At 52.5% G+C, this 27,710-nt stretch overlaps 7 protein-coding genes across 7 annotated transcripts; 4 read left to right on the top strand and 3 right to left on the bottom strand.

Annotated features, from left to right (window-relative positions):
- Nucleotides 1–4,032: 4,032 nt before the first annotated feature.
- MAA_10117 (Zn(2)-C6 fungal-type DNA-binding domain protein) lies at nucleotides 4,033–5,526 on the top strand (the record flags this gene model as incomplete). Its single annotated transcript, XM_007828115.1, has 1 exon — nucleotides 4,033–5,526. The coding sequence occupies one exon, from the start codon at nucleotides 4,033–4,035 to the stop codon at nucleotides 5,524–5,526; it is 1,494 nt and encodes a 497-aa protein (XP_007826306.1).
- A 150-nt stretch (nucleotides 5,527–5,676) lies between these two features.
- Nucleotides 5,677–6,826, bottom strand: MAA_10116 (alcohol dehydrogenase-like protein; the record flags this gene model as incomplete). The annotated part of the gene is made up of 2 exons (XM_007828114.1): nucleotides 5,677–6,214; nucleotides 6,279–6,826. 2 exons carry the CDS (start codon nucleotides 6,824–6,826, stop codon nucleotides 5,677–5,679), a joined length of 1,086 nt encoding a protein of 361 aa, XP_007826305.1.
- A 556-nt stretch (nucleotides 6,827–7,382) lies between these two features.
- MAA_10115 (uncharacterized protein) lies at nucleotides 7,383–8,708 on the top strand (the record flags this gene model as incomplete). The annotated part of the gene is made up of 1 exon (XM_007828113.1): nucleotides 7,383–8,708. One exon carries the CDS (start codon nucleotides 7,383–7,385, stop codon nucleotides 8,706–8,708), a length of 1,326 nt encoding a protein of 441 aa, XP_007826304.1.
- Nucleotides 8,709–9,598: 890 nt separating this feature from the next.
- On the top strand, nucleotides 9,599–21,794 carry MAA_10114 (polyketide synthase; the record flags this gene model as incomplete). The annotated part of the gene is made up of 7 exons (XM_007828112.2): nucleotides 9,599–10,597; nucleotides 10,649–13,707; nucleotides 13,767–16,178; nucleotides 16,241–16,886; nucleotides 16,909–16,948; nucleotides 17,009–18,844; nucleotides 18,913–21,794. The coding sequence occupies 7 exons, from the start codon at nucleotides 9,599–9,601 to the stop codon at nucleotides 21,792–21,794; spliced, it is 11,874 nt and encodes a 3,957-aa protein (XP_007826303.2).
- Nucleotides 21,795–21,973: 179 nt separating this feature from the next.
- MAA_10113 (alpha/beta hydrolase) lies at nucleotides 21,974–23,278 on the bottom strand (the record flags this gene model as incomplete). Its single annotated transcript, XM_007828111.1, has 1 exon — nucleotides 21,974–23,278. One exon carries the CDS (start codon nucleotides 23,276–23,278, stop codon nucleotides 21,974–21,976), a length of 1,305 nt encoding a protein of 434 aa, XP_007826302.1.
- A 983-nt stretch (nucleotides 23,279–24,261) lies between these two features.
- On the bottom strand, nucleotides 24,262–26,077 carry MAA_10112 (MFS general substrate transporter-like protein; the record flags this gene model as incomplete). The annotated part of the gene is made up of 2 exons (XM_007828110.1): nucleotides 24,262–25,714; nucleotides 25,773–26,077. 2 exons carry the CDS (start codon nucleotides 26,075–26,077, stop codon nucleotides 24,262–24,264), a joined length of 1,758 nt encoding a protein of 585 aa, XP_007826301.1.
- Nucleotides 26,078–26,643: 566 nt separating this feature from the next.
- Nucleotides 26,644–27,288, top strand: MAA_10111 (uncharacterized protein; the record flags this gene model as incomplete). Its single annotated transcript, XM_007828109.1, has 2 exons — nucleotides 26,644–26,697; nucleotides 26,752–27,288. 2 exons carry the CDS (start codon nucleotides 26,644–26,646, stop codon nucleotides 27,286–27,288), a joined length of 591 nt encoding a protein of 196 aa, XP_007826300.1.
- Between the last annotated feature and the right edge of the window lie 422 nt (nucleotides 27,289–27,710).

Raw genomic sequence — 27,710 nt, 5'->3', positions numbered from 1 at the left:
TTTTCATACCACATGGCCGGCTTTGTTTGTGGCTCGGCATGAAGTGGGACTGCCGGGCATTTCCATACCACATGGCCGAAGTAGAGGTACTATGCCTAGATTGACAATTGGGAAGAGATCTGGTTTAGTTTTTTACAAGGGGCATCTCCAACTAGGCCACACACAGGCTAGGACTAGGCTAATAGCCTAACCTGGTTTCGGCACCAAACCCGACCTCGGGAGAGTTTCTCCCGAGTTAGGCAGCCTGAGTACGTTTCTGTCCATGGGACGCCCCACTAAAGATGATGTGCGGCCCCGTCAGCCGTAACAGGATTTTAAGCAAGTGGGCGTGTCAATCAAGGCCTACAGTTGGTTCAATGTTGGCATACCCCCAAGTATGCCCCTGGTCTGCTAGTATCACGCTAACAAAAGCGCATAATCACCCTATTCTCCTTGTAAATAATGCAAACGGAACTCAGAAGCGACGTTACGTTTGTGATGGGATCACAAGTAAGTCGGAACAGGTTCCTCTTCTATCCCGGAGCTGCCGCTGACAGGGCGGATTTTCGCCTTGGCGCGTTTGTTGGCGTGATCCCACCTAAGGCTGCTTGATCCGGCCGCATTGCTCAATATGTCATAAGAAGGGAGCCATGCTGGCTGTCGGCATAACTGTGGAGGATACTAAAGAGGTCTGTAATTTGGGTAAGTATAAAGACCGTGTCTGTCTGGCCGCTTGCAACTCCCCGTTGAGCGTGACCCTCTCAGCACTGTCAAGTCTGCTCTGGTCAATTCAATGTTGTTAACCCCGCCGGGAGACAGTCACCTCAGCACGCCGATATCGAATATTCGATCAATCAGATGTTCCGTCGGCACCTGATGGAGGCCCCGCCGCTGCAGCATCTCACCAGATGTCAACTGCAAGTTTCAACATTGAATTGACCGGACGTTTACCATGGGTCCATGACCGGCGCGAGGACAAAACGCCACAGCATATAGGTCCCAATCGATATTACAAGACAACATTGAAAAGCACGGATATTATGTAGTCACCACTTTAACTGTAAATGGCGTTCAGTGAATAAACCGACGCCTTGTTATGGAGTTTTATTATTTGTGAGACGGGATGCAGAGCAAGTGACATTGAATTAATATAATATACTGTCAATTAATTTATTGTCTTTGTTGCCGTTGGTTACTGATATTGGAGATCCGTGAGCCCAGGAAGCTGCACCAGATGTCAATGTGAGAACTACATGTAGCTTTGATATATTGACCCTATCCCCGTACTCCAACCCTGGTCGACAGCTCGGAAACTAGACAAGGCCGTTAATTGTTGGGGCCGTCATCGCATTTAAGCTGAGTTGCTTGAAGTGCTACCGACTTTCTCAACCCGCAACCTCTGTCCTAAATATTTCTGTCATCGCCACTAGGACTTTCCCACCTTGTTTTCGAACGATCGCGGGGCGAGGCTTTCAAAAGAAAGCTTACAGGTAGGCCATCTTCCATAGGTCGAGACTAGTCGTTGAACATTCTCAAACAACAGAGTGCTTACACTAAACAGGACCTGGCGGCTGTCAATCCTTCGTTGCGCTCGGTGGATCTCGGCAAACTCTCCAAGCATGTTGTCGCAGATGGTGATCGACTCGTTAATCGCAGAGAGGCAGCAACTACTTGCAGAAATGAGCTTATGGAGAGCCAGTGCGGGAATGGAGTGGTGCGCCTTAGCCGCCTCGCATACGGCGTCGAAACTGGTTCGGAGATTTCAGTTCCTGCTGGGAACGTGGTCGATGCTTTTCGCCAGCTGGAAAATTTGACCCAACTAGGAAGAGATGTTGACCTTGTGGCCATGGAACCTTTTGCTGTCCCGGATGCTGGCAGCACATTGGGGGGTCTGCCGCAGGTGACGGAGCTGCTGGCATTTGAGAATGACACTTGTGGTGTGTCGTCTTAGCAGACGATTGATTATGGAATTGAGTCTCTTTATTGATGGAGGGGATGGGTATTAGAGGAAGGAAAGAAGCGTTTTATTAGCGCCCTTGCCTGTTCAGCCAGTTTGCGAGGAGTCATAGCCGGATCGTTTGGGGGAAGTGTCATTGACAAAGCTGCACTGGGGTATCTCAGTCAGTTTCTATCTACCTATGGCAATAACAGTGGTACTGTATCAGGCTAGGTCGTTATCTCTGAGGGCCACTAGGACACGCGGATAGCCGAGGCGGCTCCAAATATCTACTGTAGATCTACCGGACATATATTGGTCGAGTTATATCCGCAACTAAGACGCTGCAACTGTTCATTGCAGCAGGGTGGCTATGGGAGATTACACGACGTTGAAACTCATAGTTTCTAACTATAGCTTCTGCCCCTGAACGGGGTGTAAGGTAACACAAAATTATCTTTTATGTATTTATGACGAGACTCCGTGCAAGTGTAAGCTGAGAGATGAGTTATCGCAATATTGTTTTATTCATACAGCACATGGTAGCCTGGATGGTGCATACTCGACTCTCAAAACAACTCGCTTTGCACGGTAAATAGTGAATACACTTCAAAGGCAAAAATTGCCAACTCTCTATGAAGTATAGTTACAATTAAGTCTGCCAGAGCGCTTACATCAAGCGACTTGTTATATTTGGGAGGTTCAGCGCTGTGATGACGCAACGATGTGATTGTGGAGGGTATTACTCAAGCCGTCCCCAAAGGCACCCTATTTGGGAAGACGACGGATTCATGCAGAGTCAGCCGCAATATTGGTTTACTTGCAGAGTAATTGGGCCAGTACTGGTTGGCTGCCGTTGACACATCGCCGGCTGCACCTTCAATGTTCTCACTATTGGAAGTACTCCGCAGAACGCAACTACTTGCTGCCTTGTAAGAAGGAGTAAGTTTTTTTGGTAGCCCATTGGGGGCCTGTCTATCATTCGAGGACAGTTGTTGGCTGTATGACGCTGACATGTTGTAAGTGAGCTGACCAACAACTGGTCATTATTGACAGGTCTTTTAAGAGCAGGCTGTCGTCCAGGAATACCCAATGACACACTCCAACCCCTGCAATACTATCCAGCGGCGACAAGGAAGCAGAGAGATGGCCCATCGAAGGCCATAATAAGAGAGGGCAGAATGCTGGGATGGAAGTATGCATTGTTTTGTTTTGTTCTTGGATTCCCCCCCCTTTCCCCCATAAGTCGAGGTCCCTTGCTAGCGGGCTGCTATTTGAAGCTAATCTTTAAGATGATGAAACATAAAAGTAGGCAGTGAATTTATAATCCTACTTGATAAGTTGATGAGTGCAATTGACGATGAGAAGGTCAATGCCCGTGGATCTTGATGCAGGAAGTGGTGTCAAGTAGGAGTGGGAGGTCAACATGCCACAAAACCCCCTGAGTTGTGACAAATGATGTAGCCGCTTCATTCAGCTGCCTTTGGATGAAGGCCTATCATGTCATCGAGCTACTCCGCGAATATGCGCTCCGCCTCTAATGGTGTTCCGAGCTTATAGTATAAGGTGTGAAGTGGGAATAGACGGTGCAGGGGGTCAAGAAGGCTGCGGAGAAGTCTCGCGTGGTTACATGTATCTCTACTGGCACAATTTATCTACACGCTGCAGCAATTTTACGACCATATGCAGGGCTGGCATCACGTCTCGTTGTCTCCGGTGGAACCGTCCATGCATGGCCCCCTAAAAGCGTCGATGTCTCGTACGTTGTGCCATGTGGCTCTGAAAGTTGACCTTCCACTCTTTTCAGCGACGGGCCGCATTTGCCAATCTCTCAGACCTTGTTAAAAAGCGTCAAGTGCGGCGGCCACTTCCTCAAGCAAAGTGGTTTATGTGACGACAAATACCGCATCCAAGAACGGGCTCAAAGGCTGGGAAGCTGTCAGCATACATGTACGTCGTACACGGGTAGGCCAAAGCTGACGGTCCGGGCTCTCATGTTGTACAAAGGACGGACCACACAAGTATGAATGCCTAAATATATCTCCACGTTGCCAGCCAGGTCCCCGCGCCAGCTCACCTCTTGCTACAATCGCCGCTGCTGTTGTCGCGCCTCTGCCATGAACTACAACATCACCAAGCGAACGGCTTGCGACCGCTGCCGGGGCCAGAAGCTGCGGTGTAGGCGAGCCGAACAGGGAGACGAAAATGAGCCCTGCCTGCGCTGCCACCGCGCTGGCGCCGTGTGTTTCACGAGCAGCCCGCGACCCTCGGGACGACCGCGAACAAACGGCGGCTACGCATCTGACGGACGGCAGCCGCCGGCTCCGGCTCCGGCTCCAGCTGCGGCTGCGGCTCCGCAGTCTGAAACATCATTGAACACTCTGGCAGCTCTCGGACGGAGGCGGCGGCAGCTTTCAGACCTGCCAGTCGACGCTCTGGCCCTCGCCGCGCCGTCCAGGCTCACGTCAACGACCCGGTCCATCGGCACGACGCCGGCGTGGGCTATCCCGGATGGCGAGTTGCAGGAACGGCTGGGCGCGCTTGCTGACCGGCCCTCTCCCGGGGGCAGTAGCCGTGGCGCAGCTCAGCCATGGATATCTCCCGACATGGGCAACTTGTTTAGCATGCTGCTCCCCAACGCCGACGACGTGCTAGATCCGCTGGTCGGGCTGGGGACCGGAGACCAGGCCAGGGCTCACGAGGCCATGTCTGAAGAGGCACCCCGGTACTCGCACAATGGCAACCGGCACGGTGCAATAGAGCTGGGAATGGACGTGGATAGCGAGGGCGCCTACGATGATGCCGCTGATGGGCGCGACAGGGACGCAGCTCTGCTCTCCGAGTCCCCCGAGTCCGGAGACGTCTTGATCAACCTTGCGCGTCTCATGGAGATGATCACGATCCAAATCTACCGCGTCCGTTGCCATCCCAAGAGCCCGGCCGGAGAGTATCCTTGCATCGACAAGATCCACGAAACTCAAGAGAATCCCGCAGCCCAGGTTCTGCAGAGCACCTCGGAGTTCACGGGGATTCTGGAACGATTTTGCACGTCTTCCTCGTCGTACATGCCTACGCCTTCGCTATTCAGCTCGGAAAGTGGGAGTTTAGGCGCCGAAGCGGCAGACTCACTGCCCAACGGGCCACCGCTACGGCAAGACGACTCTTGTTCGGCCAACACGGGACCCGTTGGCACGCCTGCGGTGCTCTTGATCCTCTCTTGCTACCTCCAACTCTTGCGGCTCTACGACGCCATCACGAATCGGATGCTCCAGTCGCTACAGCAGCTGCAGGACGTTGTTGGCTTCTTCCAGACGGCCATTGAGCTGCGGATCAGCGGCCTGCCTTCTATCAAGGGACACTTGTACATCAAGGTTCTCGTGCAAATCATGGAGCATCAGATCAATGCAATGGAGAAGCTGCTCGGTCTTCCGGCCGAGTACCGTCTTTTCGGGCGGACAGCGTCGACGGGAATACTCAGCACCGTCGAATTGTCGCGTCTGTTCAAGGTGGTTATGGCCCAGGGGGGAGGTGGCCCAGCAAAATCAGGCAGCTCGCTGGTAGATTCAATCCGGGAAAACTTGACGAGTATCAAGGAACTACTGCAGGGCTAGAAGGGAGTCTGTCCTATAACGTTGTCGTTATTTCCTAACGTGGTGATTTCCCAAAACTAAACTAGTGTCAAGTTCCAAGGGCGCAATAGTAGGCATTGATTCTTGCTTTGCGGTGAATCAAGGGCTTTTCGTCTCGCTGCCGAGTGACTCTCATGCATGCCGATCAATCACATATACGAGCTTGCACCCCGATACCTCGCGCCGACGCAGCCTCTCTACGCCGTCAATTATGCCATCCAGCCCATCCTCATGGACGACACTGGGATGAGGCCGAATCTTGCCCTCGCGCACCCAGCTCTCCACGCGCCGGAACAGACGGCGCCCCCAGTCTCTCAGCTCTGCGTTGGCGGGATACCCGTAGCCCTTGTCGAGGACAATCTCGCCGCCAGTCAGGCGTATGCCAAGAACCCAGCTCGCCTTGATCGTCTTCCGAAGCGCCGCGAGTTCATCCGGCACAAACTCGAACCCGACGTAGCGGCCTCCCGCCCGACCCATGGCTGCGTAGCACAGCTTGAGCGATTTAGCATCGGCAATGATATCCATCACGTACTCGAGGCTGTTGGCCGTGTAGGCGCGAATGTCCTCGGCAGCAGTGGGAGAAGTATAGTCGAATGCCTTTTCCGCCCCAAAGCCTTCCACCAGCTTGAAGTTGTGCGGCGAGCACGACGCCAGCACCCGAAACCCCGATCTAGACGAAGCAGGATATTAGAAGATGCGACCACGACCTCATTGCGCAGCCAAAGTCTACCCACAGCTTCAGGAGCTGAATTGCCATTGTACCATTCGCAGTGCTTCCCCCGTGGACAAAGACAAACTCAGACTTGGAGCTCGGCTCCTCGGGCGTCCCTGGCAACTCGAGGTTCCGCCATGCTGCCATGCCTACCGTCCCGATGCCGCACAGCCCGATTGCCGCGGCATCGGTCCACGGCATGGCATCCGGAATCTTCCATAGCTGGCTGGCGTCGACGGCGCTGTACTCGGCATAGGCCCCGGACGACGGATCGACGGGGTTGTTGGCGTGAACCGCGCCAGACACCCTGTCGCCTTGGGCGAGGTGCGTCACGCAGCTGCCCAGCCTCACGACGCGCCCGGCGTAGTCGGATCCGCAGCCGGCGCCGGGGCAGGGACACGCCGACAACATCTTCCAGTCACTGGGGTTGAGGGCTACGGCGGCTGTCCTGACAAGGACCTGGTTCGGACCCGGAGACGGCACCTCCCTGGCGAATGTCTGCGTCAGCGTGCCGCCATGCTCTGACTGGATAATGGCCCGGTTGAGCCGGGGAGTAGGCCTTTGCGTCATGACGCGGGCATATGACTGGTAGAATTGTATGTATTGAGGGCAATGTTTCTTCAGAAATGTGTGTCAATTTGCTGCGTCTGGGCTGGTGTTGGCTGCAGAGCATGTTATTCTTCTGCTAAATAGGACCCTCGGCATGTCCCTTTTTGGAACATGCTAAAATCTTATGACTTGGCGTAGTTGGGGGCAGCCCGGAGTTCGGCCGGCATGTTTCGGAGGGTTTGGAGTCGGCTCCGATGCGTGGTCCGGCCCGCGAGGCCGTTGGGGGCTACGGCCACTCCGACTCGGGCACTTGGTCCCTGTCAACCCACCAGACATGTTAATGTACTCCCTTGTGGTATTCCGGAACGGAGCGTGTCGTTGGGTCACTGTCGGGTCTTGTGCTGCAACATAGGTACCCCCAGCCAGGCCAAAATCGTCCATCTTCCTTGTTCGTTGAACAAGGCCGAGTTGCCCTCTTCCAACCTTCTATCCAATTTATCCGTCTGCGAAAGCCGGCTACAGCCTTTCTGAGTTGCCAAGTAACTCTCTCTTCCCTAGGCTTCATCCATTTCCAGCAATGAAGCTGCGTTTGACGTCCTGGACCTCGCTCATTGTCGCCGCATGGCTGGCCAACACGGTGTCTGGGCAGTTGGATCAAATACCACTAGACACACTCTTTTCCAAAGACTGGCAAAGCAGTTTGAATTCTCATGGCCAATACCCGTCACCATGCCAAGTAAGCCGCAGCACGGCGTTTGAGCAAACAGAAGGGCCCGTCGAATTTTCAGAGTCACCCACAGAGCATCTCGAGACACCAAAGCTCTCCACCATCAACGCCACGGCATGGGAACAATGGGAGTTTGACGGAACCGCCGACTCTGGAATGTCAGGAATTATTTTGGCCTTTTCACGCGATGCGTCGTACCACTTCTTCGGCCAGGGCAACCTGCGCGTCGAGTTCTACATGATCCTTGACGACGGGACAATTATCCAGGAGCTCGACTTCCTTGAGCGGTCTACAGTCATCACCTGCCAAGACTCGGTAACGGGCATCTGGAACAGCACCGGTCACACCTACGGTTTCCAGGTGCCGAAAAACATGAGCCGCGCCCGAGTATGGTGGTCTACGCCCCGGTCCAAGGGCAACTTTGCCATTGAGTCGGACACGCTGCCACATTTGGCTGATGGAAAGCTGTGGCCCGACGAGAATGGGAGCGTGCAAATGTCTCCATCACTGTTCCTGAATCAACCCATTGCCGGCGGCCGGGTGGTTGTTGAGTACACGCTGGGCAAAACTAGCTTGAACTTCGCTGGCCACGGAGGCCACGGGAGAGTTTGGGCCAAAGATAGCTGGTTTAAAGTGTGCGACGCGTGGAACATCATCCGCGGCTTTGCGGGACCCTACTACATGGCGTATTGGAGGCCTGTCTCTCGCCTGAACAAGGGGGTGCCATATTGCTCTGCTCAGCTTTTCAAGGACGGTGAGCTACTTGTTGGTACGGCAAAGGGCGAGGTTTCCGACACGGATGACTACGTTCTTTTCACCAACGACTTTTCTGGAAATGTCTCGGGCAGTCTGGCAGATCGGTCTACGGGCCATTTTATCGAGTTTGTGTCCCCGCAAAAGGGCAAAACCTGGCGGTTCAAAGTTGAACATAATCGGGTCAAGTTCAACATGGGCCTTGGGGGCGGGCTCGGGCTGAGTGGCTTCACGGCCCGAGTCAGTGGTGGCGAAGTCACGGGCGAACAGTATCAAGGGACTGGGTTCGCTGAGCAGTCGGCATTGCCTGAGAAGATCAAGCAGTGGCAAATCTGGCTCGTTTACGGGATTGGTTTGTTGGGTGAATGGAAACACGTGCTGTTCAACCTGGTGACGAGAGTTTTGTCGTGGGACGGGGTCTAGGGTGTGAACCGCGCAGGATAAAGGATCAACATTCATTTAAGATGACGTGAGGGGCATCATACGAAGTATCACAAATTGATAGACTGGGTAATACATGCAGTAAAGCTCCAATTTAAGCTTGCTAGCTAGTGGTCATGAGACTGGCCAACCAACCGAATTATATTATCAATCAACCATCAAAGAAGTCAGGATGTGTCAAGGCATCATTGGAGGCCAATTTACGGTTACTTAGACATGGCCTATATGACCTCTTAACTTTTCCCTCAATTTAATTGTATGGATTTCTCACAACTCACGTTATGCCTCCAGGTGTCTAATAAAAAACCAGACCACTTGTTTCCCTTTAGAGAGACATGAGGCAGTCCGACCAGTCATTCCCTAAAGCCACAGTATCTCCGAAAATGACCCCCGACCTGACGATACGGAGGGATTTTCCTTTTAGAATTTAAACGGACCGAACCTCGAATACTCCGAAAATTCTCGGAGAAATTTATGATGGCTGGGATATTCTGCCTGGGAGGCGAAGATCTATTGTTCGTAAAGATTTCTCTTGGTATGCCAATACTGGTTCGGGAAATCAGAGTAGGCTACTGATGATGTGAATTCATTGGTTGAATTGAAGGTCTCAACTTGTCATATTGGTCAAGCTATTGTGACGATGGCTGGCTTCATATTACTGGATACCAAAAACGTGTTAAATAGACTTGTAGGAAGTCATAATATAGGACGATACTCCCCCCTTAACTTGTTGAAAATTTGTACTGGGACGTCTTCAGTCGCCAAGTTGCAAACTAACCGAATTGACAACCGGACTTCCTAGTAAAGAATTTTCAACAATTCTGCTTATAGCACAGCCTTACTCATATAACAAACCGTACATACAATCATTCATGGACAGTGTTCAATACGGCTCATCTGGAAACGAGCCCATTGCTATTATTGGAAGCGCCTGTCGGTTTTCAGGGTCCCTTGATACACCTTCGAAGCTCTGGGAGGTCCTGAAAGAACCAAAGGACCTACTGACCAAGATCCCGAGGAACAGGTTCAACGTTGATGCGTTCTATCACCCCAATGGATTGCATCATGGTACCTCAAACGTTACAGAATCGTACATGCTGGCCGAGGATCCGCGGCTTTTTGATGCGGCATTCTTCAATATCAAGCCCATAGAGGCACATTCCGTTGACCCACAACAGCGACTGCTCATGGAGGTCGTCTATGAATCTCTTGAAGCTGCCGGACTGCCTTTCGAGTCTCTTGTCGGGTCGCAGACGGGAGTCTACGTGGGCCTGATGTGTGCCGACTTTGCCAACCATTTGCAGCGCGACGTCGACGCGACGCCAACATACATGGGGACCGGCACCGCTCGCAGCATAATATCTAATCGAATATCCTACTTCTTTGATTGGCACGGGCCTTCCATGACCATTGACACTGCATGCTCCTCCAGCTTGGTAGCTGTCCACCAGGCGGTCCAACTCCTTCGCAGCGGCGAGTCTGATCTTGCCGTCGCCGCTGGTGCTAATCTCATCCTTGGCCCAGAGCAATATATTGGGGAGGCGAAGCTTAAGATGCTGTCACCGGGAAGTCGGTCGCGTATGTGGGATGCTAATGCGGATGGCTATGCCCGCGGAGAGGGTATTACCTCTGTTATTTTAAAGCGTCTTAGCGACGTAATTCGGGACGGCGACCACGTCGAGTGTATTGTTCGCGAGTCAGGTGTTAACTCGGATGGACGAACTAAAGGAATCACCATGCCAAACCCACTAGCACAGGCTGAATTAATTGCAAGAACTTATCGAAAAACAGGGTTAGACCCAGAGGATCCGGGTCAACGTTGTCAATATTTTGAGGCCCATGGGACTGGAACTACGGCTGGCGACGCATGCGTAAGTGATCTCTTCCATTGACATCAAGACACATCTAACAGACTAAGTAAGGAGGCCGAGGGTATCAAAAGGGCCTTCTTTGGGCTCGATGAGACAAGCTCTTCACCAAATACTCCTCTCTATGTTGGGTCTATTAAAACGGTACTCGGCCATACCGAGGGAACGGCAGGCTTAGCTGGACTATTAAAGGCATCACTGGCGTTACAAAATGGGACTATTCCGCCAAATATGCTATTCGACAATCTCAGTGCAGATGTTGCGCCGTTTTATAGCAACCTGGAGGTTGCCACAAGGGCAAAGCCGTGGCCAAAGACGTCCGGGCCACGACGTGCGAGCGTCAACAGCTTTGGTTTCGGTGGCACCAACTCCCACGCCATCCTCGAAAGCTTCGACAACGAGCCAGTCCGAACTTCCCATAGTTTCAATTCGAGAGTATTCACTCCATATGTGTTCTCTGCCGGGTCGGAGGCGGCCCTTACAAAAATGCTTAAAGCCTACTTGGCACATCTCAAAGCCAACCCATCGGTCTCGCACCGCGATCTTTCTTATACCTTGCACTCAAGACGGTCAGCACTGGGTGTCAGGGCATCATTTCCGTCTACGCCTTATGATAGACTGGCCTCCAACATAGACAACTATATACAAGCCAACGAGGGAGTAGGAGCGACAGGCATTGGCGTAAGGCCAGCGCCGTCTCAACCCCGTGTCCTTGGAGTCTTTACAGGGCAGGGTGCTCAGTGGGCCACCATGGGTCGAGAGATCATCTTGGGATCCGAGAAGTTGAGGGAGTCCTGGGATGGTTTCCAACACGTTCTCAACAGCTTGCCAAAAGACCACCAGCCCTCTTGGTCACTGGTCGAAGAGTTGGCAGCCGATGCTACGAGATCTCGCATCGGCGAAGCAGTCATATCCCAGACACTCTGCACTGCTGTTCAAATCACTCTTGTAGATATCCTACGAGCTAGCGGAGTCGAGTTCCAAGCGGTGGTGGGCCATTCCTCCGGAGAGATTGCGGCGGCATACGCTGCGGGCTTCATTTCCCGGGAAGACGCACTTAAAATTGCATATTATCGCGGACTCTGTGTGTCTAGCTCAACATGTCATAAGAAGGGAGCCATGCTGGCTGTCGGCACGACTGTGGAGGATGCCGAAGAGGTCTGCAATTTGGGCAAGTATAAAGACCGCGTCTGCCTGGCCGCTTGCAACTCCCCGTTGAGCGTGACCCTCTCCGGAGATGAAGACGCGATTGAAGAGGCCAAGGTGCTGTTTGAAGATGAAAACAAGTTTTCAAGACGGCTAAATGTCGACCAGGCATATCACTCGCACCATATGATTCCTAAATCTGCTGGATATGTCGAAGCCTTGCGCGCTTGCAGCATCCAACCTCGTCAGGGGAGGAAAGGCTGCCGATGGTATTCGAGCGTGAGCAAAAATACTGTCATAACTGCAAGTGACGCTTTGGGAGCCGAGTACTGGAAGGAAAATATGCTCCAGCCTGTTTTATTTTATCAGGCTATTCGGACTGCGCTGAAAAACGAGGATGGTTTGAACCTTGTTGTTGAAGTCGGTCCTCATCCTGCTTTAAAGGGGCCTGTTCTTGAGACGTGGCGAAGTTCCCATGACAAAGCACCCGCATACACGGGCGTTTTGCAGCGCAACATAGACGACATTGAAGCGTTATCTGCTGCACTTGGTTACATGTGGTCTCATTTCTCCACCCCGTTCATAAACTTCAACGCCGTCGACGTGTTGCTTTCGGGAGATGACGGGTGGAATCTTGTTCCTTCACTGCCGACTTACCCATGGGATCACGATCGCATTTTCTGGCACGAAACTCGCCTCTTGAGGGCTTATAATGACCGCAACGACTCCCCGCATTCGCTTCTTGGAACCCGTCTGCCGGATGGGTTGGATGACGAGATTCGTTGGCGGAACCTTATCCGACCTAGCGAACTCGCTTGGATTCACGGGCACCAGGTACAAGGGCAAATGGTATACCCGGCTGCTGCTTACATCTCTTCTGCCATAGAGTCAGCACGCTTCCTTGGAGCAGGTGAAACAATTAGCGTTATTGACATCCATGATTTTGTTATTCGCAAAGCGCTCGTGTTTCAAGACGAGAGTTCCGAGGCCGAATCATTATTTGCGCTATCAGATATTGATAGAAAGATTCCGGATCAGATCTCTGCCACATTCAAATTTCATGCTTCTACCAGTTCCAAGTCCGATACATTGGCCTGTCTCGCAACTGGGAGACTGATTGTCTCGATTGGTATCTCTAGGTCAGTCGACGAGCTTGACCGCCAGCTGAGAAACACAAAACCGCCGTATTTGTTAGACGTAACACAGGATAATTTCTACTCATCTCTCGAAAAGCTTGGTTACCACTACACCCGCGAGTTCAGATCCCTGCAGTCCATGAAACGAAAGCTCGGCTACGGAGAGGCAATCGCTAGGGTCCCGTCGCAAGAAGTAGCCGACTCTGTCCTCGTCCACCCTGCTCTTCTCGACGCCGCCTTCCAGTGCATCCTTCTTGCATATTGGTGGCCCGGTGATGGCAGCCTGGATCAACTACATGTTCCAACAAAAATATCCAGCATCCGAGTCAACGCACAACACTGCCAACTGAACCTGGTTCCCGGCAATAAAATACCAATCGTGTCTCGCTTAACACAGAATCCGCTAATCACTGGTGGCATAGAGGGAGATGTTGATGTATTTGTCCCCAATCCGCAGTCCGGCTTGCTACTCCAAGTCCAAGGGATAAAGGTGACACCACTGTCGGAACGAAGCCCTGAAAAAGACCGACAATTATTCTGCAAACACATATGGGCTCCGGCACTACCCGACGGATTTTTGGCAGCAGATAATCGTGCTTCAGCTGAGGACGTACAGCTTGCCGCTGATTTAGAAAGAATTTCACTCTATTACATGAACCAAGTTAGCAGAGATACTCCAGAAGACAAGCGCGACACTCTATCTTGGCATCACAAGGCCATGTTTGACTGCTTCGGTCATGTCATCCATCAGAGTCGGATTGGAAGGCAGCGATTTACGGAGAGAGAGTGGCTCAATGATACATGGGAAGATATCGCACAAATTATGGATAGGTATGGTATTTTCTACTACAAATTCATGATAATTCAAGTATAAGCTCACAATGATTCAGATACCCTGACAGCATTGAGATCAAACTAACTCGTACAGTGGGCGAGCACCTCACTGCCGCAGTGCGAGGCGAAACAGAAATCCTCCAGCACATGCTAGACGATGACTTGCTTAACCGGTACTATGTTGAGGCCATGGGGCTTAAAGATGCCACCAGCTTTCTTTCTAGAGTAATAGCCCAGATTGCCCATCGTTATCCTCACATGGACATTTTGGAGATCGGCGCCGGTACTGGAGGAGCCACAAAGACCATCATGCGAGATATCGGGCGGTCTTTCGCTTCCTACACCTTCACTGATGTTTCCAGCGGGTTTTTCGAAAAGGCTCGTGAGGTATTTGCCGCTCAATATGAATCAGAAAAAATGACTTTCAAGGTCCTTGATTGCGAAAAGGATGTGGTAGAGCAAGGCTACGAGGAGTATTCCTACGACCTAGTCATTGCCTCCTTGGTCCTACACGCCACCCGAGATTTGCAAAAGACACTGACAAACACGCGTCGTCTACTCAGACCAGGGGGATATCTCGTGATTCTTGAGCTCACAAGCAATGATGTTGTCTGGGTAGGCTTTGCGATGAGCGGCCTGCCCGGCTGGTGGCTAGGACAAGACGATGATCGAAAGTTCTCTCCGTGCGTCTCCTCACTGGCCTGGCACAGCATAATGATAGAAACAGGCTTCTCCGGCATTGACACTTCAACTCCCGAAGTTGATACGCTCGCCCGACCCTTTTCCGTTCTCGTCACACAGGCCATCGATGAGGGCACAAAGGCAATACGAGACCCTTTGCGCCACTATGGCTCCTTCTTGCGAGAGAAATCTAACCGGGATCTTGTCATTATTGGTGGTGCAACTTTAACCACCAAGGTCTTGGTTGACAGTCTTTTGCAACTCATCCAGCCTCTTGACTTCTCCATCATACACTGTGCATCATTGGAGGACCTGGCCGCGTCTGCCATCCCTGCAACGGCACTCGTTCTCTGTGTAACGGAACTGGACTCTCCCATCTTTTGTCATTTTTCGAGTGAGAGAATGAGCGGGCTGCAAAGTCTGTTCGACTACCAGAGAACCATACTATGGGTGACTCAGGGATGCCAAGCCGACCAGCCTTACATGAACATGAGTGTTGGGCTGGGGCGCAGTCTCGCACTCGAATTCCCAGATGTTCGGCTGCAGTTCCTTGACATTGACAATTCCCGCAAGCCCGACGCTAGACTTGTGGCAGAGACTCTATTAAGACTCAACTTCACTGACACCGAGGGGATTCTATGGTCGGTTGAGCAAGAGATGGTCCAGGAGAATGATCGAGTCATGATCCCCCGACTGATTGCTGATAAGGATGCCAACCGTCGACACAATGCCGCAAATAGGGTCATAACAGATGATATTGATCCAGGATCGACTTCACTCAGATTACACCGGTCAAGTGCAGGCTACAGCATCTATGACAGCAACATCAACATTTCTTCAGGCGAGGTCATGATTCATGTAAAGAAAGCGACGCTGCTTCCAATACTGGGCAATCTCCACGGCATCTTTGGGAAGAATGAGCTAACTGGAAAGTCTGTCATGTGCTTCTCAGCCGTCAATGGTTCCATGGTCGCTGTACAGGCTGAACATATGGTAGAGCTCTCCGTCACCGCAGGCGACGAGGCCCGATTGCTAGGCCTTCTACGCCTCGAGGTCCAAGTGAGCCAGGTTTTAGATGTACTGGAGCCCGGTTCCACGGTGGTTATCAACGAACCTACTCCAATTCTTGCACAAATGCTGCATGAGCGGGCCTTTGAAAAGGGCATACATGTATTTTTCACCGAGTCCGCCGCCGCGTCTGCCGTCGCCGCTCTGCCGCAACTGAGAGTGAACAATGCTTCACCGAAAAGGCTTATAAAGTCAGCCTTGCCTACAAACATCTCTGCGTTTATAGATTGCTCTTCAGACCCTGAGGGAGTTGCGAGACTAGTAGAGCCCTGCCTTCCGGACCACTGCTGGCGTACGAGCCTGTCAGCCATTCAACACATGTATTCTGGCACCAAGACCCCTGGGAACGATAGCTTGTCGGATCTCCTTCGGCGTGTTATTTCGCATTACTCCCCATTAACCCCCATTACTGTCACCATTGCAAACCCGAGAGATGTGGTAGCGATGGGTGGTTCTTATGAAGCTGGCACCATTGTCGACTGGAAGGCCACTGCCTTGGTGCCTGTGAGGCTCACATCGGTCAATGATCAGATCCGATTTGACGAGAATAAAACATACGTTTTGTTCGGGTTAACAAGTGATCTGGCGACTTCGTTATGCGACTGGATGTCCTCCAGGGGCGCTCGAACCATTGTTCTCACCAGTCGGAACCCGAACATTGATGAGAGGTGGCTTGAAGAGATTTCGAGGGCAGGAGTACATGTCAAAGTATTTTCCAAGTAAGAGAGACAATCTTGCACACTTTGAACGGAATCAGAGCACAAGCTGACGAAAAAATTAGCGACATCACGGATCAAACTGCTGTTGAGGAGCTCGTCGCAACGATCCGTCGAGAATTCCCCCCGATTGGCGGCATTATGAATGGCGCAATGGTGCTTCAAGATGTCCCATTTTCGGAGATGTCATTCGAGATTATGGAAAAAGTCTTGAGACCCAAGGTACTAGGAACGATGCACCTGGACCGGCTATTTCGTGATGATAGTCTGGACTTCTTTGTCATGTTTTCCTCCATAGCGGCCGCAGCAGGTAACCGCGGTCAGTCCAACTACAGCGCCGCAAACATGTTCATGGTCGCTACCGCCATGGAACGCCGCCGTCAAGGTCTTGCAGCCTCGGTCCTACATCTCGGCGCCGTCCTGGGCGTTGGATATATCATGCGAGAGTTCGATGAGACTGTTCTTCCCACTATCCTCCGCGGAGGATTCATGTGGATGGAGGAGCGCGCATTCCATCAATGCATTGCCGAGGCAATTCTTGCTGGAAGGCCACAGGCCGGACGAAACCCGGAAATCATCACAGGCTTGCGAATGATTAATGCTGATGATGCAGAACCTGTGCCTTGGATTAGGAACCCTCGCTTCCAGCATTATATAAACTGGGGTAGTGATGGAAACTTGAAGAAGACGATGCAAAATGCTGCTGTCCCCGTCAGGGCCCGGCTGTTTGAAGTCAGAAACTTGGAGGAGATGTCGCAAATTATACAAGGCAAGTACTTTGCTGAGACATTCTCCAATCAGCTAGATGCGAACTACATACTGATTCATATCAGATGGCTTTGTTGGCAAGCTCCAGGCCGCCTTGCAGCTTCAACTGGACGAAAATTCTGAGGAATTCAACATGTCGAATATGAACGCGGATGATCTTGGGATTGATTCCCTCGTTGCAGTGGAAATACGCTCTTGGTTCCTCAGGGAAATGGATGTCGATATGCCAGTATTGAAGATCCTGGGCGGCGCCTCTCTCGCGGACTTGATTACTTTTGCGCTTGAGAACATCCCTTCCGAACTAATTCCAAAGCTAGCAGCTGTGGAAACCCAGCCAATGGCTTCCAATGAGTCGGAGCTGCAAAAAACGCAGCTCACGCCCTTGGTGGCATCGTCGGGCTCAAATGGCTCTGTCCTGGCAAGCATTGACAACCTCTCCAGGTCTGCAGAGTCGTCTATAGCCAGCTCCTCGTCTGAAAGCCCACTGCCGGAAAGCGAGAGTGAACCTGGGGATGCAGGGCTAAAGTCGCGTTCCTTCGAACACAAGCCAGCATTCACACATGAGGTTGAAAGGTCGGTGCCCATGTCGGCGGGCCAGTCTAGATTCTGGTTCTTGAAACATTTCGTGCAAGACCAAACTACTTTCAACATCACATTTTCCATGAAGATAAATGGAGAGTTGAACGACCACAAGCTTGAGGCGGCCGTAAAAGTATTGGGTCATCGCCATGAAGCATTGCGAACCGCCTTTATCACCCAAGGAGACCAGAATTTACAGTGTGTCCTCAAAAATTCCCTTCTTTGTCTTGAAAAGAGGACAATACGAGATATATCTCAAGTTGCGCGAGAGTTTGCAGACCTGAGGGACTACATCTACGATATTCAACACGGCGAGACGATGAGGATGCTTCTCCTTTCGCTAAGCTCAGAGCAGAGTTTTCTCATCATCGGGTACCATCACATCAACATGGATGGTGCCAGCTTGGAAGTCTTTCTTGCAGACCTCGAGAAGGCGTACACTGGAAAACCACTAGCCCCAAACCCTCTCCAGTATCCAGACTTCTCACTGAGGCAGAGTCTGGAGCGTAAAGAGGGTAAGCATAGCCGAGAGCTCGACTTTTGGAAAGCCAAGCTGGACGAATGCCCTACGTGCCTGCCCATCCTTCCATGGTCGCTAACAAAGTCTCGCGAACCCATTCGTCGGTACGAGCATACCAAAGTGACCAGGTATATCGAGGCAGATCTTTCCTCAAGGATCAACCATATGTGCCGTAAACAGAGAGCAAGCATCTTCCACTTCTACCTCGCTGTCTTTGAAGTGATGTTGTATCGGTTGCTAGACGCGCCAGACATGTGCATCGGCATGGCTGATGCCAACCGTTTCGAAGGCAACCTTTCGGGGAGCATTGGCATGTATCTGAACCTGATCCCACTGGTGGCTCACCTTAAGCCCAGCCAGTCCTTTCGCGACGTCCTGAAGGAGACCAGACGCAACGCATACGAGGCAATGGCCCACTCTAAGCTGCCATTCGATGCACTGCTGGATGATCTGAAAGTAAATCGATCTATATTTCATTCTCCTCTATTTCAAGCGTTTATCAACTATCGTGCCGGCGTTGCTGAGAAGCGAACCTTTGGTGGGCTTGCAGCCGAGGCTGGAGAGACGGTCGCTGGGAGAACGGCTTATGATATCTGCCTCGACATCTATGACAACCCTGGTGCAAGCACGAGAATTGATATTGTTGTCCAGAAGCAGCTGTATTCGGTTGAGGACGCTACTATCTTGACGGATTCCTATTTTCATTTGATGAACTTCTTCTCCGCCAATCCGGATGCATCGTTGAGTGAGCCAACAGTTGGCTTTGACGAGAGCACTTATGACGATGGCCTGTTAGGCATTGGTTAGTACAGCCATCTGAACAGTTACGGCCCCCCGTAATCACAAAGACGCTAATGAACATCATTTTAGGGCCGGTTTGCGAGTCACAATGGCCGGAGACGCTGGTTCATCGAATTGATGACATGACTGAGAACTATCCTACCAGTGTTGCGCTCAAACATGGAAATGACGTGTGGAACTACAGACAAATGGCAGTCCGGGTCAACTCCATTGCCTCGGCGTTAATCAACCTTGAACTGTCTCCCAAATCGATTGTAGGAGTTTTCCAGGAGGCTGGTCCAGATTGGATCTGCTCCATGCTGGCGATCCTGCGTGTTGGGGCAACTTACATTCCTCTAGACACCAGCACGCCTGTACCTCGACTTGCCAGCATGGTAAACGACTGCCAGCCCGTTGCCGTGATTGTTGACGAGGCTACTTTCCCTCAAACTACGGGCCTCAACCTGCGACAAGAAGCACTCATTATCAGCACAGCGGACATCTCAGAGTCGGGCGGGAATAAAGTGCCCGTCAAGGCAAAGTCCGAGGATGCCGCCGTCATTCTATACACGAGTGGAACTACCGGCATTCCAAAAGGCGTTGTGCTCTCCCATAATGGGCTGCGCAACTATCTCGAATGGGAGAACATGTCAGGCCAGGAGATTGTGCTGCAGCATAGTGCGCTGGGTTTTGACCTGGGGCTCTGGCAGTCACTGGTTACTCTCGTCTACGGAGGATCTATTGTAATTGTCCCGCGTCCTCTCAGAGGCGATTCGGTTGCCATTACAAAACTCATTGCCCAAGAGAAGATCACCTATGTCGGCGCAACCCCATCCGAGTATCTTGGCTGGATCCAATATGGCTTTTCGAATCTCAGCCAGTCTACGAGCTGGAAGTATGCCATGTCGTGCGGCGAGCCGTGTCCCAGAAAGTTGATTGAGGACTTTGGCAAGCTCGGTCTTCCCGAACTGCATCTATGGAATTCATACGGGCCAAGCGAGGCAACAATGGGATCAAACGCTCAAGAGATTCCTCTTGGAGAAGGTGTTGTGGACAGAATTCTCGCCGGGCCGGCATTGGTGAACCGAGCAGTGCACATTGTCGACGAGGATTTGAAGCCGCTTCCGAGAGGTGCAACGGGCGAGATTTGCATCAGCGGTGCTGGGGTGGCCATGGGATACGTCAACAACGATTTGCTTACCAGGCAGGCGTTTGTCACCAACCCGGTGCCTCCGGCCGTTTTCGAGAAGAATGGCTGGACTAGGATGTATCGAACTGGTGACAAGGGTCGAATACTGGAACGAGGCTCTCTAGAAGTGCTTGGTCGGGTCAACGGCGACTCTCAGGTCAAGATTCGGGGCGTTCGCATCGAACTGCAGGATATAGAGAGCACCATCGTGCGAGTTTCTAATGGAGCCCTTGCCAACGCCGCCGTCACGCCCCGGGGAGATGCTCCCATCCTCGTAGCTCACGCAGTCTTTGCAAAAGATGCCGAAGTCGAGGACCAAACCCAGTTTCTGCAGCGGCTGGCGGTCTCACTACCTCTACCACGGTACATGCATCCTGCAATTATAATCCCAATCAAGGATTTACCCCTGACCAGCAACGGGAAGCTTGACCGGGCAGCTATTGAGAAGCTGCAGGTTTCAAACGGCACTGAGCGAGCTACAGGGGCGGCCAAGCTTGGGAACGTCGAGCGCCAACTTCGCGAGGCGTGGGAGGAGGTGATTTCAGAAGAAGTCCTGCAACACTACACCGTCGACCGGGGCAGCAACTTCTTCCATGTGGGCGGTAACTCATTGTTGCTCATCAAGCTGCAGCACTTGATCAAGACGCGGTTCGGAGTAGCCCTTCCGGTGGCCACTCTCTTCGAGCAGAGCACTCTCCGGGCCATGGCGGCCGTCATCACAGACGCCACCTATCTTGAAGCCGCGGAGACGGACTGGACGGAGGAAACAGCCTTGACCAAGCACGTGGTGGATGCCGGCCCCTTTATCCCCGCCGCAACCAAGTCGACAAGGGGCGTCATAATCATGACGGGCGCCACGGGATTTCTAGGGCTGGAGTTGCTCAAGGAACTCGTCGAGTCCCCCAGCGTGACCAAGGTTCACTGCATTGCAGTCCGCAGTCAGGCAAAGCTAGGTTTGTTTCTCGGCTCGCCCAAGGTCACACTCCACCAGGGCGATCTCAGTGCTCCGCGAGCAGGACTCTCGGTACAAGCTGCAGAGGCCATATTTGGCGAGGCTGATGCCATTGTCCACAGCGGTGCTGATGTGTCCTTCCTGAAGACATACCAAACGCTCCGACCAGCCAATGTCGAGGCCACCAAGGAGCTCGCCAGGCTCGCTCTCGTCCATAATGTGCCGTTCCACTACATTTCCACCACAGCCACGGGCCGTCTGAACAACCTGGATACCTTGTATGAGGTTTCGCTGGCCGAGAATATGCCTCCTCCGGGATATTCAGACGGGTATGTGGCTGGAAAATGGGCCAGTGAAGTCTTCCTAGAGAAGGTCCATGAGCGTCTCGGGTTGCCCGTTTGTATCCATCGTCCGAGCAGTATCACGGGCCCAGCCGCAAGCGAACTGGATGTGGTGAACAGTGTCATCAAATTCTCTCGACAGCTCAAGGCCGTACCGACCTCGTCACGATGGCGTGGATCACTCGACTTCATCAGTGTGCAGAATGCGGCCAAAGGCATAGTCCGAGTAGTGACGGGATCTGATCAGGAGACGAAGCTCAAGTATCTACATCATTCCGGGGACGTGATCATTCCCATTGACCGGCTTAGACAGCACATGCAGGAGGAGGATGGAATCGAGTATAGGGAGCTGAGCTTGTCGGACTGGACCGAGTTGGCAGTTGGGTTGGAGATGAATGTGTTGATTGCAGCATACCTTGCTGCCATTGACGAAATGGACCTGGATGTTGTTTTCCAGAAATTGATCAAGCGTGAGGTGGGGGAGGGATGATGGCTAAGTGTGTGCTTGCAACTTCTACTTTGTCAAGCATATATCAAAACATAATCTGAACCTGGGACTTTCTTTGCTCTTATTTGGACTGGATGGGAGTGTGAGAGGTAGTTCAAGCATTGGCTTTTAAGATACATAATCGTGCAACCGAATCATGTTCATGCTTCACTTTAATTTTCTCATGCATGCCCCTGTGATATCACACCAGATACAGCTACATCTCGATGCACTCGAAGATGCTTGTCGAAGAATTGAAAACTCTTCTGCGCAAGCAATGCCCAAGCCCCAACCTTTCCAGTCATTCCCCCTTCCCCGATACTCGACGGTATCCAAACCTCCTTTTCATTCTCGGGTACCCTTCTCAGTGCATTATAAACAGCGACGGTGCCATCTTGTGCGCTGGCATAAAGCGATCTTGAAGCACCAGTCAGTAGGACAGGGCACTTAATGCGATCTGCGACCGGTTCGTCTCCCTCGCGGTCGAGTGAGAATTCCCGAAACCGCCGCAGTGTATTCCCCGGTGTCGCAGTACCCATCATGGCCATACCCAGACCAAACTCCCAGCGCGTGGTGAAGTCCATCCTCATGCCGAAGCGGATCAAGGCGTCAAACAGCCACTCGGGCAGCCATCCTGACAACCACAGAGACGAGTACCAGCCTGGCATCCTCTCCATGGCTACCGCCCACAAGCTGTAAAACCCATCAATGGCAACACAGGCCTTGATACGAGGGTCGACACAGGCTCGGAGGGAGTAGTACGCTCCCATCGAAGCCCCCGCGACGCCGATGCGATCGAGATCCAGCCCCCATTCCAGCTTTTGTTCCGAAATACGTTGTAGATAATCCAGAACTTTGCAAGTCACAAGTTCATAGTCTCCTCGCGCGGAAACCTTGTCCCTTTTAAGCAGCATGCCTTGACCCGGTCCCTCAAACGTCACAACCGCGTAGCCAAGCTCAACCCCTGCGCATACCAGAGCGAAATACAACTCCTCTTGCGTCGAGTCGGCTCCGCAGCAATTGACGACGACTGGCGTCTTGCTGCCCGGCATGCGCCTCGACTCTGGCGGCAGATACAGGTATCCGGGCATGGAGACGTCATCCCGATACGGCATGTCCAAAACAATAACCTGGCCGTCCATGTGGACAAAAGCTTCCCTGAACAAGGAAACGGCGCGCTCTGCCGTTTCCAACACGCGTTCATCACCGGCCATGAACATGTACCCGCTCGCACGGGCATAGTTTGACGAGCGAAGGAAGCCTCTCTGCGCGGCGGAGGCGTGGCCGTGTTGGGCGGCTTCGCGTGCAATCCGCTCTGCTCGACGGGACTGCTCATGCCAGGCGGAGAACCAGCTTTCCGGGTCATTCTTTTTGATCTTGCCCACTGCTTCGAGAAATTCGGCAACATCACAGCCGCCAGAGCCGGTGCTGCCCAGCAAGCGGGTTAGCTCGAAGTCGAGGAAACTACTTTGCAAAAAGCTGTACATGTCTTTTTGGGTCTTCTATAGGTGTAGAGAACTTCTACTATACGAATAGGTCGGGGGCCTCCTATACTACCGTTCGTGCGGCCTAGAGCCCTCTGGGGATTTGGGTATTAACTGTTTAGGCTCATTTTGCCACACAGGCTGATATGCTACTTAATACGGGGCTGGGAGTTGCTGTAGTCGGTTGCTGAGTTTCGGCATGAACCCTCTGAGCCGAATCGATCTCAACGGTGCGAGTGCAGGGCATCGTCTGATCCGGAGAGCAGTGCACTTTCGGAGGGTTTCTTATTTTGAAACACCATCCAATCGGGGCTTCCACGCAGACATCGCTTGTATCCCACAGAATGATTCTTTAGCGCGCTAAATCACTGCTTCTAATAGACCTGATTCTTACCACCATGGCGAAGTGCCTACTCAGCATGCGTTACTCGCACGTCGGATCTATGTGGTGAGTGCTCTTCGTTTTATTTGTAGCCGCTCATAGCCACCCACGTACACTCGGCCTCAATCAGCCAAAGCCAATGTTGGAAGAATGGAAACGCGAGTCATGAACAGAGGAGCAAAGATAAAACATGGAGTTTGTAGACGCTAATGCGAGAAGGCTGCGCTTCCCAAACTTGTTTGGGTGGCTGAGCGTAGTCTACGGTATAGCTAGCAACTTGAATGTAGCTGCAGGGTTGCAGCGGCAGCTACTAGCACTAGTTTGATCCTCGTGCCCTTACTAAATTGTAGAGGTTATAGGGCGGATGGGAAGTTTGGTTTTATTTAGCAAGCAATCATGACAAGATGTCAGCATGGAGCTTTTGTGTCGTCCAGGATACAATTACTGCTATTGATGTTCCCATCCTCCCGCAGTATTAAGAAAAATGGCAATCTACCTGGCTTGGAAATTGTGTTTACCTATGCAAGACGCTAGATAAAAATGTCTTGCCCATGTAAAACGACATTTGGCGGTATTTCCTTCGTCCAACTGCGCTGAATATAACTCAGGTAGTGTTTTGCTTCTGCGGATCTGGATCCTTGACTTCCTTTGCCTCCTCTACATTCTCCTCACCATTCTTCTTGTCAACCATGCCAAATTCAGTCTCTAGTTCTTGCCGGAGATGCACCTCTTTCTCAAGGAAGACAAGTAGAAAGCCTAGTGCCGCAAAACCTATTGCAACCTGCCAAGTGCGTTGCAGACTCATTTCAAGAACGCGGGTAAACTCGTTGCGAGTTGCCTCGGGAAGCGTGCTGCGAAAGGCGGCGGTGGCACTCTCGTATGCTCTCCCGCCAGTCAGCCTGCTCCGGAGGACTGGGTCGGTGATTTCGGTCTCAGCCAGCTGGTCAAAGCGGTTGTTAAAGATGGCAGCTGGGATGGCCGTACCCCAAGTTAGGCCAAACGATCGAAAAAAGGCCCAGGTTGCGGCGGCGAGGGCGGTGTCGGACTCGGCCAGCGGTGCCATGACGGCGGGCAGCAAGGTTGGAGCAATGAGCCCGGCGCCCGCGGACTCGACGATCTGAAGACCAACCCAAGTGCCCGTGTTCGAGTTCTCATCAAGAATGGTGAACAGGCCGAATCCAAGCACCATAAGCGCGTAGCCCGCCTGATGGATGGGGCGATAGCGGCCCAGCTTGGACATGAGGGCGCCGCCCGCGGCTGCAAAGGGGATGAGGATGAGGATGGTAGGCAGTAGCTGCACCCCCGATCGTGACGGCGTGGAGCCGAGGACGCCTTGGAAGTAGATAGGCAGGAAGTAGATAGCCCACATGGTGACGATGCTGTGCATCAAGGTGAGGAAAAAGACTATTGCGCTGGTTCGATTCGACAGCAGGTGGAGCGGAACGGTTGGATAGGGCGCGAGGGCCGATGCCTCGAAAAAGACGAAGCCGACGAGGCCGGCAAACCCAACGATGAGGGGAGTGAGCACCTGGTACGATGACCAGGGATGTATGGCGCCCGCCCAGGACAAGGCAATGAGAATCGAGCAGATGGAGCTTACAAAGATGACGTTGCCAACCCAGTCAATAGTGGTCAAGCGGGTAGCGAGCGTCTTCTCCCTGTTGTGCTTCACATTGAGAAAGACAAGGAGCAGCAGCAGCGCGAGGCCACCTACAGGAAGGTTGAGGTAGAAAACCCAGCGCCAGCTCGAGTACGTAACAATGAGCCCGCCAAAGAAAGGGCCGAGGGCCGTCCCAATGGCAACGAGGCCAAAGATGATGGCAAAGTAGGTGCCGCGCTCACGCAGGGGAACCAGGTCGCAGATGATAATCTCAACCAGGACGTTGATCCCGCCAGCTCCGATGCCCTGGACAACCCGGCCGGCGATGAGCGTGCCCATCCCCGTGGCACCGCCGCAGATGCCGCTGCCGAGCACAAAGGCAGCCGTGGCGCAGATGGTTGGCCACCGACGCCCAAAAACATTGGCCAACTGCCCAAACATGGGCTGTAGTGAAGTCCTGCATGAGTCGGGTTAGCTCGCTTGCCGGCCGGCCGCGTCGTCGGGAGTTGACCTACATGGCCAGGAAGTATCCATTGACGGCCCAGATGTAGAGGTCGCCGCCCCCCAGCTCGGCGATGACGGTGGGCAGTGCCGTCGACGTGATGGTGGCTTCGAGCGCGCTGAGCAGTCCCGAGAAGCCAATGGCCAGGAGGATGGCCCAGAAACGGAGATCCCTGTTCAGTGCCGGAGCAGCGCCGGCGGACTTGGCCGGCGTTGTGGGGCCACCAGTCGGGCTTTCGGAGCCGCCTGTGGGCCCGTCCGAATCCCGGGCCTCCTGGCTCGTCGCCGTGCTGCCGCCCGATGCTGTCCCTGCTGGCATAGTGAGATGAGGTGGTGGTTGGGTGGCGATGGCGAAAACATGCGAGTACGACAGAAGATTGGATATCAAACTCTGTTCATTCAAAGGGCAAGAAGCAGCAGAGTTGGGGAAACATGTACTAATGTACCGACGAATTCGGATGCTTTTTTATTCGGCTGGGCCTTGTTTTGTCTTCGGTGTGTTGGGCGTAGCATTTTCGGCATGTTTTTTTCGGAGGGTTCCGGCAGCGCCACTTGCGCCATGACCTATCGTCGGGTCTACTGCTGACACCCCTTTTCTTTGGACAATGGACATGAACTGGTATAACTGACAATGGGGTTACGGAGTACTGGGATCAATCGATCAGGGGCCAGTAGTTGGTTATGGCTATGGAGCATAATACTGCGTTGGCACGTATCATTTAATGAGGCAGGTACCCGGAACTAGTGATACGTCGGGACCCTGCATCAAGTGAAATCCCAGCTTGTAATGCATAAACACACACATTAGAGTGATAATACGAAATTCTCCATTTTTCTTTTATTCATTGCTACTTTGTTCTAGTTGGAAGCCAAGCACAGTACGCTATGGCAGCTCCCCCAGACACCAACATCCGGAACCTCACCGGTGTGTGGCGAATGGTAAGTGTTGTGAAAAACAATTTTTTGCGGACCTAGGCTAACGTAAACCAATAGAGCAAAACCCTATCTGATGACATGAGCCCATCCCTTGCAATCCAAGGTATCCCCTGGATCGTTCGCAAGGCTATCTCCTGGGCCACCATTACCGGAAACTTGACTCAGTCAACTGACAACGCCGGCAACACCACAATTACTGTGGCACAAACCGCATCGGGCGGCATCAAAGGCGAGACGGAAATATACAACCTAGATGAGAGAGAGTACAAGGCAGGTTCCGCCATGTTCGGCGTCCAGCGTATCCGTGCCGGCTGGGTGGACTTGCGGGTAGAGAAACCGCTGAGCCTGAGCGGCAGGCCCTTCGACACGTATCTTTCCGAGGGATGGATAGAGGAGGATGATCCAAACGTGGCTGGGCATATCACAGCCTACATAGTCAGTGAACAAGCCGGTTGGTCAGTAGAGCAGGTCTGGGGGTTTAGCATAATAGATGAGAAGAGGTACCGGGTAATCAGGTTTATTGTAAGGAAAGGGGAGGAATCTGCTGCCTCGAGGGTTGTTTACGAATGGCTAGGGGGAGACAACACAAGCTAAGCGACGAGCTATAGGAGTCGTCTGAAACTTGATGAATTTTAAAAATGGACAACTCTCATTCAAAGGAGGGCTAGGCTAAACAGCAACTCTGAGAAGAACAAGTTTTTTAGCCACGGGTCCCCCGCTGGAAAATTTTGTCATGGCTTCTATATCTGGCGGATGTTTACGACGTCTTTCCAGGCACTCAAGTTTACGGGCACATATAAATGGGGCCAATATCAACTCATCAGACATTCTTCGGCAGGTAAAGACGTCGGCCGCCCGGTCACACCGGCTTCGTTCACGGGGATTCGACACGACGAAATATCTGCCAACGACGCGACGGTAAACTTTTCATCATCGATTGTGAGTTTGCCTGCCGGTACGTAATGCGTACCAGTGCCCATTTTGCCCTGGCCTTACATTGCGATGAATTGCATTCT

Source organism: Metarhizium robertsii (genome assembly GCF_000187425.2).
Source record: "Metarhizium robertsii ARSEF 23 chromosome Unknown MAA_Scf_9, whole genome shotgun sequence".
NCBI classification, from domain to species: Eukaryota; Fungi; Ascomycota; class Sordariomycetes; order Hypocreales; family Clavicipitaceae; genus Metarhizium; species Metarhizium robertsii.
The sequence above is the reverse complement of the archived record's forward strand: the minus strand, read 5'-3'. Positions and strand labels throughout refer to the sequence as shown.